The sequence below is a fragment of the Poecilia latipinna genome, unplaced genomic scaffold (genome assembly GCF_001443285.1).
Source record: "Poecilia latipinna isolate Pla-1442-1.1 unplaced genomic scaffold, P_latipinna-1.0 Scaffold380, whole genome shotgun sequence".
Lineage (NCBI taxonomy): Eukaryota > Metazoa > Chordata > Actinopteri > Cyprinodontiformes > Poeciliidae > Poecilia > Poecilia latipinna.
Genome location: NW_015112996.1, coordinates 110,885 through 125,530, shown reverse-complemented (window position 1 = coordinate 125,530; position 14,646 = coordinate 110,885). Strand labels below are relative to the sequence as shown.

General features: G+C 38.2%; 1 protein-coding gene across 1 annotated transcript; it reads right to left on the bottom strand.

The window, feature by feature from the left end:
• Positions 1–12,159: 12,159 nt before the first annotated feature.
• pou4f3 (POU class 4 homeobox 3) lies at positions 12,160–14,632 on the bottom strand. Its single transcript, XM_015036777.1, has 2 exons — positions 14,371–14,632; positions 12,160–14,022 (listed from the first exon to the last, which is right to left on the bottom strand). The coding sequence occupies exons 1-2, from the start codon at positions 14,494–14,496 to the stop codon at positions 13,105–13,107; spliced, it is 1,044 nt and encodes a 347-aa protein (XP_014892263.1). The 5' UTR covers positions 14,497–14,632; the 3' UTR covers positions 12,160–13,104.
• Between the last annotated feature and the right edge of the window lie 14 nt (positions 14,633–14,646).

The window sequence follows — 14,646 nt, the reverse complement described above, 5'->3', positions numbered from 1 at the left end:
CAGAGCAACTTCAAGCTTACAGCTGAACAACCAAAGACAACTTCAGAGACTCCTTCTCGAGACATCCTCAACCTGCGAGCAACCATGGTGATGGCAATACTTCTGCTGGTGTGTGCTGTGGTTCAGCTGGTCATCCCAGCTCCTTCTGCTTCACCTGATGCCACACACATCAGCCTCAACCACATTATGATGGAGGCTGGCAAATGTGAAGACATTTTCACCAGAGTGAGTTTTCTCTTTTTAGTTTTTCTTTCAGTTTATGACTAAATTGCATTTTTAAAAGTTGGCAGCATGTTTGACTAAACTTATTTTCTCTTTGTGACAGGAGTTGTTTGTGGAGGACGTGCAGGATTTGGTTGATGACGGCTGTAAAGTAAGAGTGCTTCATCACTTGAACCATACTTAAAGAATGTTGAAAATGTACTTACATACTGTTCAATTACTTCCCATGTAGGATGTTTTCTTTTGCAAAGTGCACATGATTCTGTCTAAGCATGAGAAGTCTGAACCCAAGAAGAACGAGCAATCACTCGTGCGCTACCTGGGCACATACATCAACAATACAAATGTAAGTTTTTTAATTTGTCTTGAAGTTTTGGATTTTTATATGAAAACAGGTCACATGTGTGTTTTAGCCTTCTCAATAGAGTGGATTAACTTGCAAAAACAAAAGAATTGCAGATGCAACTGCAGAAATTAGGGTGAGCAACATTTTTGTGCAGCTTGCATGAACTGGATTTCTTGTCATTCAGATCGACTGTCCAGAGGTGCTGAAGACGGTGAAAAACTCAACTGTAACCAGGCCAATCACCGCTCTGCTGAAGAACATCGTCAAATGTAGCAAGAAGAAAAATTTTAGGGTATAGTAACTTCAGCTCGTGGAACCTTTTCAGCACTTGCTGATCTGCATCTACAAATTCATTGTAGTTGTGTCCTATAAGGTTTATTTGCATTTTTACATTTTCTGAAAGTGGAAATTGTGCATGTAAAGAAAATAATAATAAAATAACTGAGCAGCATGATATGAGAAAATTAAGTTTAATGCTGTGGTTTAACTTTTGTGTAGTATTTTAGTTGAAAAGTTGTTTTTATTTTAAGATATTCCATCTTATTTATTTTTTATTTAATTTATCATAAGGCTATTTATTGTAATTTTCTTTCACAGTATTAAAATTAGCATTAGAGAACATTAACTTATTTCTCATGACTTTCTCAGGCAAAAATGTTTTGTTCTGTATAATTTGTCAATTTTATTGTAAATCTTAAAAAGATTTTTGGAGAAAATGTTTTACATATTGGCATTTACAGTGCAGATACTGACTGTACTTTAGGATAATCAGATAGAATTGTGCTGTGTATTCTATTTTAATTTGATTGCTGGATATAACTGTATTGGAATAAACTTAATTAAACAAATTTGCGATGAATTGGATTTGTTTGCTTTGTAAAGTGATTTTTTATTTGAGTGAAATAAACTTAATTGTGTTATATATCTTGCATTTTGTCCTGTACTTGTGATTTATTAACAACTGCTAGGTATGAAACAGGAATGCAGAAGTAGGAAAAACATGACATTGCTGGAGGGATTCCCTTCTTCCTTGACCTATTGTCCACCATGTGTAACATGTTCAGCCATAAGCTCATTGGGAATCACTTTGGTGATAAAATTATTTATAGTGTTTTAAAATTAGTCAAGGACATTGAACAAATTGTTTAGTTGTGGACCAGCCTGTAGTAAAGTGTCTAAAGTTTCAGGAGCGTTCATGCTTGTATAGGTCATAAATTACAAGGGTAACTTAACAATTGAGGGAGGGGGGGATAATATTTTGTATACAAAAAGCAGCTAAATTTAATCAGAACTATATGTACAATAATGGTGGTATAGTTGCATCTCTTTTACTTCATTTGTATGCTGACCTAGCCTTCTGAAAACCAGTCGCTTGTCCTATGCCATTTGCTTTGTCCAGAGAGTCTGGGCTCTTGGCTGTTGAGAAACGATTGCTTCCTAGAGGTATTGCTTCCGTTGAGGTTTTAAATTTTACTCAATCGCTAACGTTTGCCTATGTAATTCACCAATACAACACCATGAAGCTTAGTAGAAATTGGCTGTGTTTTAAACAACTATCCTCCACTGCAAAGATAAAAGTGCAGGTGTTACAGAAAAATCAGTGACCGCAGGGGGCGATAGCGCAATTATTCTGGCCAGAATAATCTGTGACTAGTATGATTTTAGCTATTAGGGTTAAATATTATAAATGCACCCAGATTGTTGTGTTGAGATGGTAGAACTCTGAAAAATAGTTGTTTTAAACATAGACATTAATCATAGACATTATTTACAGGTATTCGATGCCATGGTCATTGTTCAGCCTCAAATACAAAGTAATATATTTTCTCTGTCAATACGATGGTAAATATAGGAGCTATGAATTTTACAATCCCAGCTGTATAAGTATTTACCCAGTATTTGCACGCTATCCCAGAAAATGAAGAGTCACAGATTTTTCTGTAACACCTGTCAAAAATTGACCGGAGCCAATCTGAGTCAAGGGGAGAAAGCCCAAACTCTGCTGGAAACGACTTTTTTTTTTCAAGCAGAATTGCACAGGAAGGCAATGGTCAGGCTAATGCAAGTAGGCATTGTATACTTTTTGCATTTTAATTCATGAAGAGCTCCAGATGGCCTTAATTTAACTTTATAAGTCTTTTGTTTGCTAGGTTTTGGACATGAATGTTGCTTTTTGATTTTCCAGAACTACAATTATATCTCTGTAAGGTGTTTTATATCTGGGTAACACAGTTTCTTCTGCATTGTACATCACTCATTCTTTTTCACAAAAAAAAGAAGTCTGTTCTGACTCAGCTATATCCGTGGCAAAAAAAAAAAGAAGTTGCTTTTTCACCATTATCGCACTTTCATTTTCAAACCACATGATATGTTTTTCTTTGGTGAGCAAGATTATAGACAAAGGTTCTTAGTATTCAGGAAAACGCCACAGAGCTCCTCCGATTTGTATCTGTACACATGTCTCTTGCTGCAGTGCAAGACTGATACCCTATTAAAAACATTAAGACAAATAAGAGAGCCTGCTGTAGTTTGGTAACAGTTCGCTGATTTTACATACTTGCTGTCTAATGAGGGTTTTGGCTTCAGAGTGGATTTGCCCCACATTGACTACGTGTTAACCTCTCTTTTTTAATTTTTTTAAAACTAGTTATATTTAAAACCTTTGAAATGTAGTCGCTAAATGTAGAGCAATGTTTACAAAAGTATTACCTAGAGATTTGGATGAGGCCTTTAGAAAAAGTGGGCATTAAAGTCAAATTAATGTAAGAAGAAAAGAGGTTTTGGCAGCCACCTAGTGGGCGATTTGGCACCGTAACGTAATATAAGTTATTACATTTATTAGCTAAAAGATTTTCCTGCCCCATTATATGTTTTGGAACAATGAGATCTCTGATGAATGATTCAGTTTTATTATTAAGGACTTTATGTGAGAAAGAGAATTTAAATTTAATTCTGGATTTAACCAGGAGAAAATGAATGTTTACAAACAGGATATTTTAGAAAATATTTTTTAAAGTTTATTTTGTATTTATTTTATGTGGACAATTATTTATTTGATGGAGTATTTATTAATTAATAAATATTAATTTAACTCTGAATGAAACAACTGCCCATATTATATGCAGGTCTTAAAATAAATTTCATATTATTCACATGTGATGGAGGAAATGATGTCAAATAAGCTGTCAAATTACAAAAAGTTAAATATTACTAGATTATTTGCTATATTACTCTTGGAGGATGGGATTAAAATTAAACATACTGAGTTAAGATTTGTGCTATTTTCTGATATGTAACTAATTTATATATAACAAAACTATAAAGATAAAAGATCATTAAAAAAATCCACATAGCACTATTGATAAAACATTTTTGTTAATGGGTTTATTGTGGACCGTCTCTAACAGGAACAAAAGGATTAAATATGTAATTACATGATCCTTATAGACAACCTATAATCTAAACATTCTAGATTGTCTTTTAACTTAACATGGTCATAATAACTAATTGCACCTGGTAGTTTCTTTTGGTCACCACAAAAAGGATTTGTTTGACAGGACTCAGATTGGTCAATACTCAGAGCAATAAAAAAGTTGCAGGAACCTGCAGAAGTAGAAGTCTTCCTAAATAATTTTGTGTAGTTAATATGTCAATGTTTTTGTCATTCTTTAAAAATAAGAGTTAAAAAAAACATCAAACCCTAAAATAATTACACTAATGCCCCCTTTTAAGCTCCCGTCAAACCATACAGATGGGTTGCAGAAAGAGATTTTCTGTGTATCAAAATGTTTAAAAGAAAATTGGTGAAAAGTTGACTTTGATTTGCCTGCACTGGACTAAATCAAGACAATCTTTCTTTTGTTATGACCACAGGGAACGACTATGTTATTTGTCCTCTGAGGCTGTTACGTGTCTTGAAATAGCAATGCAGGAACGTTTAGAAGTTCAAATGATAACTCAAATATTGATGATTGTGTAAATCATTCAGCCCACAACGAACTTCGGAGGAACCCTCCTCTCTTGTAGTGCACTCAGCTAAGCGCAGCACTCCAGAAATGCATTTGTGTAAATGCTCTTCTTTGGCTGTGGGGAGCTGGTTCTCTCTCTGAGAGGAACATGTTTCACCACTCTTTTCCCTCTTGCCTGAGACAATGTACCCGTCACTCTGTGACTTGATGCAATGTGAGAGCTATGGAGGAGGCTTGTTCTTGGTGGGACTCTGTGTGCCATTCAGCTATGTGTATCTATGCTACTGAACCGTGGCTTCCTCATTACTTAATAAAGAGAATCACTCTCCTTTTTAGCATTGCTTTTTATAGAACTGTTGAGGAAAAAAATCCTCTTTGTGTATGCTTTTCTACAATAAACAAGGGGTTTTGCAAAAATTTCAAAGAACAGGTAAACTCTCAGATCAGTTGAAAGTAAAATGAAGAAAAGTGAAAGTTCTGCACATCCTTTAGGTCACCGCCGTTTTTGAGAACTTTCATAAAAAGTAAGCTGATCGCTGCAGAAATGCCTTTTATTGAGAAATGCTGTGATTCAAAAGTGCTTTTACATGAAACCATCCCTGGATGAGCTCAACATCCTGTTTATTCCTCATTTAACCCTGCAACACACAATGGAGAAATTGTACTTATCTGTTTCCCTGGAGGCAACAAACATGTAACAAAGGGATATTTGGAATGATTGAATCCTTATCTCTTTAAACAGATATGTTATGTTGACATTACAAAGCACTATAAACCGGACAGTTGAGACACATTAAATCATATAGTTTGTTCTTCTTGAGCCTATAAAAAAACCCTAAAACGTAAGCAACCATTTAAGTTTTAAAAATGTTGTTACATCAACATACTTTTTGACATATTTTGCTGGGTGTTACAATAGTATCATCTTTTGTGCATAACTGTAAAGTAGAGGCAAAATGATCCGTGATTTTAAATATAATCTTTCTGATTTTTTTTTTTTTTTATATTCATAATTGTAACTCTTCTTCACTACTGATTATTATAGACTCATAATCTTGAATTTGGATGATGTGCTTCATTTGAATATATTGAGACATTTTGAATATGATTTAAATATTTAGTTTTTTATGTGTTCTGAACAGTTAAACAGCTTTGTAGTTATGTTAACTCTAACATGTTTTACTAGTTATTCTCAATAAATACTTGTTTTTACCTGGCTTGAATTAAAGAAACTATATATTTTTGTTTATCTTTTAAGCCATAAAAACCCGCTAAGTTTTTTCTTTTGCTTAGCATGCTCACATTAACGCACCTTTAATACTATGATCCATCAGTCCGTATATACATGGACCTACCTCCATCACATCCTTAATTCCAGGAAACTGCAAGTAGCTGATCTGATGTGATGCACAATTTTTAATGAAAAATATATTTTCTGCAGCTCACAGCAAGTGCCAAGTAGTCAGTCTTGCAGAGGCATGTAAATCTTTAAAATGGAGCCCATTGTGGATCACTGTTTGTATTTAGGGTGGCTTGATAAATTCATCGTTTTGTTAAGTTCTTCTCCTTGATCTGTACACATGCAGAGGAATACATGCTCAGAGCTTTCAACCTCTGCTGCTTTCTTTATTGTGTTCCTGGTCGATTAGCCTCAGGGCTGTCTTCAGGGCCTGGGGCCAGTGGGAGCAAATGGGGGAAGGGCGGGTGGCTGCATCTGCTAGGGGACCTTCTTCAGGGGGTCCCACTGTGGCCTAGCTCAGTTTTCATGTCTATCTTCAAAGGCACAACCCGGTGCAGGGAGAGAGAAGAGAGAATAGTGAAGAGACGACAACGCTGCTGCTGTTATTTTCCCAAGTGCCTTCAGCAAGCACTACTGGTCTAACAGCATTCTCACACCAGGCCACTCTAAAGATACCCAAAGTAAACTGAAATATCATTTTATATGTTTGTCGAAATTATTTTAAAATTAAAGTTTAACCAAAATAAAACAAAATATCCTTCGCCCACACATGCAGTGACCCCGTGGATCACAGATATGCAACAGGAAGGGAGTGATTAAGAGTAAAACTGCCCGGTAGTTTGTGCGGAGCATGAATTAGGAACATAAATAAAACATGCAGAGAAAAAGTCTAATGAATAGGCCTTGAAAATCTTAATAGGCAGGACTTTGAATGGGATAATGTCTCTGTTGTGCAAAATTTTGCAGCTTCCTCGTGCCTCCTGATCCTCTCTGTAGCCGATCCTCTGGGCACGCCTGCTGTCACAGGGGTTTAGCTTCACATTTTTCAATCCAGCAGGGAAGCACTCACCTTGATGAGACCAACTTAGAAAGGAAAAACTAAATCCAGACTGTCAAAAATAACAGAAATATCAACAATGTGTTTTCCCTAATTTTTTAGTTTTTCATATCTCATTATCTGTCATAAAAACATGTAATTTACTTCTCTTTTGATTGCTTTTCTTTTACTTTTTATATGTATTTTCTTCCTTCATCTACTTTATCCACTATTTTTCTCTTCCATCCTCTACTCCTGCATTTTCCATGTTCAGTGGCTTTGAAATGTAGATGGACTCCTTGAACAAATTCATCACAGCCACAAACTTCAGTAATTCACACAAAGGGGTTCATAGTAGTGAAACAGAAGATTATGTGGTTTTCAAAATTTGAAGTTTTCCATTCATCTGTTTATTTTTCCTTTATTCTAATTCTGTATGAAATGCAGATTAACCAACTGCTTTCAGGGGTCATTCAGTTGTGCATGTGTGTATTTTAATCTCATTTTAGGTAAAACGTCTCTGTGAATTAAACCTGCAAAGCAAAAAACTTCTACTGCACATCATTCTGAACACACCACACCCATGGTGGTGGCAGCATCATGATGTTGGATGCATTTTTTTTGCAAGAGCAAGTAAGCTGGTTAGAGGCTGACGATGGACAGGAATATATATCTATAATTTTTTTTTGTCATTCCGCTTCACATTTCTGCCTTATTTTGTGTTCACCTATTACATAATATCCCAGTGAAATTGTTTGAGGCTTGTGGTTGTAGCATGAACTAATATGAAAACATTCAGTGTAACAATATGTGTGCAACCCACTAAGTTTTTACTTCTCATCTTAGTTTGAGTAAGACTTGTTTCATTTTCTTGTCCTCGCCTTTGTGTGTTTTAGTTCCTTACACCTCTCATTTTTTTCTTAATTTTCTTGTTTCTGCTTTACATACATTGTCTGAGAAGGTTTTGTTCAGCAGGCTGTATGTCCATATACACTCATCTGAGTTTGTGCTTAGGAATTGCACCTGACCAAGTGTGTTATAGGGAGAAATCACGCCACACTGAGTTATTTCTGGCTGGGTTAGTCGTATTTCTCTGGGCACTTTGATAATGGAGAGCATTTGAATAATGAATGGAGTGTATAATACTGTTCTTCAAACTCGCTGAATGAATTAGGCAAGTGCACATAAGAGAGGTTTCTGAGTGTATGTTGTAGGGAATGAAACACAAATTTCCTTTTTAGCACTGCTTAATAAGCAAAGGAATATATATTGACATAGACAATTATCTCTTTTTAGCTTCTTTGCAACCATTCTGACTTGTGTGGGCGATTCTTAATAGCACTTAATGTGCTGTGATGCTAAGCAGACCCCTTGCCTGAACAAACCCCTAGTCTGAGAGGCTGCTTTGTCTCTCTAAAGAGAAGACGCAATGATAAATGAATCACTATGAGATGACTAGTTCTTGATAAAGGTTTAAATAACATGACTATTGGTCACATCACCTAAAAAATGATTTAAACCACCATTCACTTCTTAACGCTTTGATTCCAGTGAGCCATTCTTCTTCAATGTAATACTTTATAGTTCCTTCAGTTGTCTGAGATTTCTTATGATCTAAGGAGTATTTTCTTGGAAATTTGCTGATTTTTCATTTATATTTTGTCCAGAATATTCTCAAAAATAAAGAAAGTGAAAGAGTACACTGTCCTAAAAAAGAAAAAAAAAAACTACTCACAGGTAATTAATATTATTCATGTCTTTGGATCTACGAGGTACAGCTGTGTGATAGCACGCAACATTTGCACCTTTGAATATTTAACATTGATTTTTAAAACTACTGTTAAATTTAAGTGATTGAATAAATAATGCAGCCCTTTATATTTTTTTCTGTGAAACCTAATTAGAAATTTGATTTCTGGTGAGGAATAAATTCATGGCTGAAACCACAGAGTACGACTGAAAGAGTTACAGTAGTTGGTCCCTTCAGAATGAAGAAGGAAATTATGGGATCTCAAAAGAATTTGAAGCTATTCATGCCACTGCTTGAAAAACAGTTTACAAGTGGAGGAGATCCAAACAACTGCCAACACATGGAGGTTTATCTGTCCTGGTATGCTGACTTGAGTAGACCCCAGAAGCTACAAGAAGTTTTCAAAAACCCTAAAATACCACGACTGGACATTTAAATCCAGTTGTGATTTAACTGTCCAGTTTTATCCAGTCAACAAAATTAGATTAGGAATCAATATGCGGATATTTCTTAATAAATACCTGAATGTTTAGTAGGTTCTCCTATTTTTTTTTTTCATAACTTTTTATCAATCCTAAATTTCCATGTTTGCCAACTTTTCATATTTTATTAATGAATAATGGTGAATAGAAATTTTTGAAAAAGACAAAGGATAAATTAGACATAAAGATGTCAATTTGAATTCATAACCTGGAGCAACAGACTTCTTGATTAGATCCCATGCATGTGAAGTGAGAATGTTAACTGTATAAGATGACTGGTCCTATTCTCTTGACTGAAACTACATTAATTAATATTCAGGTGTTTTTTTTTTTTGTTTTTTTTTTCTAAATTTAACTTTTTTCAATTGCTCAATTATTAATAACTCCAAAATCATTCAAAAAAGGTACTTTCAGTCTGTTTTCAAAAGTAAATCTTGTTGAGTGTGGAGGAGGAAACTTCCATTAAGACATCTATCAACTTAGTTTTCATTTCTACAGCATAACTCAATCTTACTTTGTTTATTTTAGTGTGTGTGTGTGTGTGTGTGTGTGTGTGTGTGTGTGTGTGTGTGTGTGTGTGTGTGTGTGTGTGTGTGTGTGTGTGTGCTGTGAGTATAATCCTGCAGGATGACTTGGTCCCGTGCTGGTTTGGCTTGTGACGGTAACTGAAGGTGACTAAAAGGGAGGTAGCTGTCTTCTTTCGCTGTGGTCACATTCTCATTTGTTGCTACTGGCATCCTATGAATTATTGAGTCTGGGGCGTCGTGGCTCCCACCTCTCCTCTCACATTCCCTCAGTCTACTTGACAGCCACCCTGTGTGTGTGTGTGCGTGTGTATATGTGTGTATTTGCGGAAGCGTGTTTGCGCGCGCTTAGCGTAAAAGTGAATGCATTCTTCCGCAATTAGACGGAGCTTCCATCCTCATTCTGTCAAAAATGTTCTCTGCTGCATGAAAAAATCCAAAGTAAACAGTTTCTCTTCTGCGCTCTGTCTTTCTTCCAATCCACATTTTAAAGTTCCGCTTTGAATCTGCACCTTGTATTATTTGCTTAAATTGCAAACTATTTCATTTAATGTACAAAGCATCAAAGCTTCGCGCAAAAATAAAGCAGAAATTGGCCTCCCGGTGCACCTCGATTATTGCATGAGAAACAGCAATATACCTTTCAGGTTCTGCTGAATAATTGAAGTGCCCTCAGTCGCCACATGCCGCTGACGCTCATAGGCCTTCAGCTCAACTTACCACGTTATGATATCAATGCTGGTAATATGAGGATCAATTATTCACAAGACCAAACCCCACTTTCAGGCCAAAAAACTCTCAGAAATTCAACTTTTTATGTCTTAGTTTGCATTTTTATTTCTGACTAAACTTAAAAACGCGCATTGAAACGGCCTAACTCATCAAAAGGGGGGAGGATCCGTTACAACAATTAAATTAAGGGTTCGTCTCTCCCTTTTGAAAAAACCCATTAAACACCATAAATTAGACTGAATTAAATCGACTCTCACCATCAAAGGGAATATTCATGAGCGCTACAAACGTTTCCGCGTAAAGCTGCAAAGTATCGATCTCATCCAACAACCGGCCCACGGTCTCTCAGGGAAAAATCACACAGCCGCAAGCCATGACCACTGTGGGAGGATTCCGGCGGAAGCTTCTCAATTTAGCCTCTAATGCATTTATTTATTCATTTCGTTTCTAGAAACATCTGATGGATGTTTGGTGACCGACTCCACTGGCGGAAATGACAATTTTAAGATATTTTTTTAATGTGTCATTTTTACGCATCTTAGTTCTGCTGAGAAGAAACGTCTGTGAAAATGAACTTTAAACGTACAATGCTTCCAGAAAATTATTATTATTAGTAATAATAATAATAATAATAATAATAATAATAATAATAATAATAATAATAATAATAATAGCCTAAATGCATAGTGCTAAAAAGTGAATTAAAAGTAGGCTGGTAGTGCACATGCGCCCATAATTTAAATTTATTAAAAATAAGAAAATACAACGGTAAAACTTAAAAATACTTACATAACAAAAGCCTAATATTAATGAAGTAAAAGACAGAGAGAGAGAGAGAGAGAGCTCTCCCTGTTTCCTCGTCCAACCTGTGGTGCGTCTCAGGAGTTCCCATTCAAGCCTCTGCTCCCTGTTCGTCCACACTGCTTGCTTTTATACACATATATAATTAATATTGCATCGTCATTACTTAATAATTTCAGTCCCAGCGCACGAGACAACCCGGTAACACGAGGGCATTCATAATTGAAGGTGCGCTAATTAGAGAGGAAGGGGTCCGGACGCGCACTTGTCGCTCCACGGTGTGAGAATCACTGTGAAAATCAAGGGCCCTCCCTGTGTTTATTTGTTCTGCTTGTATCATATACGACAAATTCATATTTAATGCCAGCAGAGTTTTAGGGTCTATAAATAATAGAGCCCCTAAAAACAACCCTCATTTTTTTCTTACACTGTAAACATTATTTATTTTCACTGAAAAAAGCGGAGTATTCACCAAAGTTCATTTCTCCTGAAGTAATGCCCAGTAGCTGTATCACTACACAATTAAAATACTCACAGTTCGACACTGTATCATTTTTACATCGGATCATCTTGCTAATGGTCATTTAAAGAACATCTAAGTGGGATGAGGAGCAGACACTTCATCGTAAAATTAGAAAGGTTACTGATGTTAGCTGAGAGGGAATATTTTTGATTGGTTTTAATTTGTTTTATTATTATTTTTACGTAAGCACTAGTTAAACTTCGACCCGGATTACAAAAATCACTTACAGCAGCTTGTATTCTATTTATTCAACAGTAGGTCTGTAAATTATAGATTTTTACAGGAACACATTAGTTATACAGCACTGATGGTGTAAAACTAAAATACTAACTCAGCATACCTAACACAAGTGTTAAGTACGTCAATATTTTTTTAACCTAGATAATTACAATACATATATAATCCATAGATTCCCCCCCCCCCTCTTCTTTTCAGTGGCTATTTTGGTGAGTTTACATATTCAGACGGAAAAAAGGAAGTTTTTGCATCTTTTTTAAGTTGTATTTTTGTTTCTTTACTAAAATGTCCTTTGACAGGTAAAGTCACTCAGCTATGCTGTTATTTTAACAATAAACAATTTACAGTGTTTAATCTGCAGCTTATCTAATATGCCTTGTTGGAAGGCCTCGGGCCTGAGGATCAAAACCACCCATTCATTCAAGAAAACAATGAGAATAATAATAGTGAGAATTTTAGAAAATAACCAATAATTTATTCAGTTTAAATTTCACACTTCTTTTTTATTCCAAGTGAAATCAAGAGTGAGGAAAATAAATACTTGACAGGTGATAAAAGCCATATAATAAATATCTATACAGCTCACCTGTGATTCTGGAAAACATGTTCACATCAAAATACTAAAATATAGCAGCAGCCACATTGGTTGTGCTCCCTGTAATGACGGTGTCATTTCCATTTCTTAATAATTCAAGACGAACAGAGTGTTATAGCTTGTGATGAAGACTCACTTTTGTGCGTAAATCACGATCACTCACAGTTCACAAAGAGAGCGGCTTCATTCGAAGAATTTAGTGGTTAAAATGTGAAACCATGGAACATTTTTATCGCAAAGGCTCCACAGGTGAAGACATGATAGTGTTGGTATTTAAGGATATATGAAGTGGAGATCATAGAGTCTGTTTTGTTATTTGTTGTAAGGAAGAAAATAAAAAAGTCCAGTTGGGCTCCAATGACAAGGAATATGATAGTTCAAAATAAAAGTCCCTTCTCAGCGTGTGCAGACTACATTATCAATAACATCAAAAATCCCTTTAAAAGAAACAAATATGCCATCTCAACAGCAGAATCCGGAAAAGTGCAACAATGCAAAGTGAGTGACACAAAAATGGGTAAAGTCATTTCTGGAAACGATCCCAGAGATGCTGATAAATCCCTGTTTGTTAGGGCTACTCGGGTTATTATTAATCACTCAATCAAAAATGTAGTAGGCTATTTTATTCATGATGTTGGTGGGAAGAACTCAGTGCACCGCCGAGTACTTCATTCGCTTCTGTTTCTGCCGCTGATTGCAGAACCACACTCGAACCACGTTCTTTTTCAGGTCCAATTTCTCGGCGATGGCCGCGATTTTCTCCGACGAGGGCCGAGGCTGGATGGCGAAGTACGCCTCCAACGAGCGCTTCTCCGGCGCGGCGATGGACGTGCGCTTCCTTTTCCTCTCGCTGCCGTTGAAAAGGTCCGGCTTGCTGCTCTTCTCCCGGTGCGCAGCCTCGGCTTCTTCCAGCCAGGCCTGCAGGACCGGCTTGAGGGCGATCATGTTGTTGTGGGACAGGGTGAGGGACTCGAACCTGCAGATAGTGCTCTGACTCAGCGACCCCACGCCTGGGATCTTGAGGTTGGCCAATGCTGCGCCGACGTCCGCCTGGGTCACTCCGAGCTTAATCCTGCGCTGCTTGAAGCGCTCCGCGAACGCTTCCAACTCCCGTGGATCGGACTCCACGTCGCTGACGCAGGCCATGCCTCCGTGCACGGACAGGGAGTGAGGATGGGCCATTGTGGCCATCGCCTGATGCAGCTGTCCCATGGTCTGCAGGTGGTGGTGCGGGTGCTGGTGGTGGTGCGCCGTCGCAGCCATCCCTGGGGGCTCTGGAGCGCCCATCCCGGTCACGGCCAGGCTGGTGGAAAGGTGATCCAGGAGGTCCCCAGCCTCCAGGGTCTGTCCCAGGTGGTGGTGGTGGTGGTGATGGTGGGAGATGGGCACGGTGGTGGAGGAGGACGAGGAGGCTGAGGTGCAGGGGACACTGCTCATGGTATGGTAAGTCACGTCTGGTTTGAACGGGTGGCTCTTGCCTTGAGAGACAATGCTGTCAGCAGCCGCCAGAGCTTCAGCCCGTGCCAGCAGGCTCTCATCAAAGCCTCCGAATATATTGCCCTGCAGCTGCAAGCAAGAGTGCGCATACTGGAGTCAGTGGGGAATTCTGTCAGGCAGCTCTCAGGATCTAAAAAACATTTTCCAAAGGCAAGCAGCGCCGAGGAGAGGAGAGAACCCCTCCTCAAAGCGCAGGTCATAAAAATTAATATGAAAGCAAGAGCATTGCTTGAATAGACATGTGGATGAAGGGGGGAAGGGAGGAGGAGAGAGGGAGAGGGAGAGGGAGAGAGAGAGAGAGAGAGAGAGAACAAAGTCCTGTCAAATCAACTTTACAGACATTTCCAGTGTGATATTTTTCCCTCTCCTCTCACGCAGCAGCGCTGGCCCTTCTCTCCCACCCTGACCCGAACGTACCTGCGGGGCCGGCAGACAGACTCTGCGCATGCCCTCCGAGCCTGAGTGCAGGCCGGGATATTTGGGCTCGTGCAGGGCCGGGTGCATGGAGAAGTGTTGCTTGCCGTTCATGGTCATCATCGTCATCCTCCCAGCAGGCCCCTCGCAAGCAGTGTGGCCCCGGACATGAAAAGAGCCGGGAGGAGCGGGCAGCCACGGGAGCCTCCTGTGCTCTCCGTCACCAGACTGAGGCTGTTCACAGCCAGGGCGCCTCCCGGCATCCTCCTCCTCCTCCTC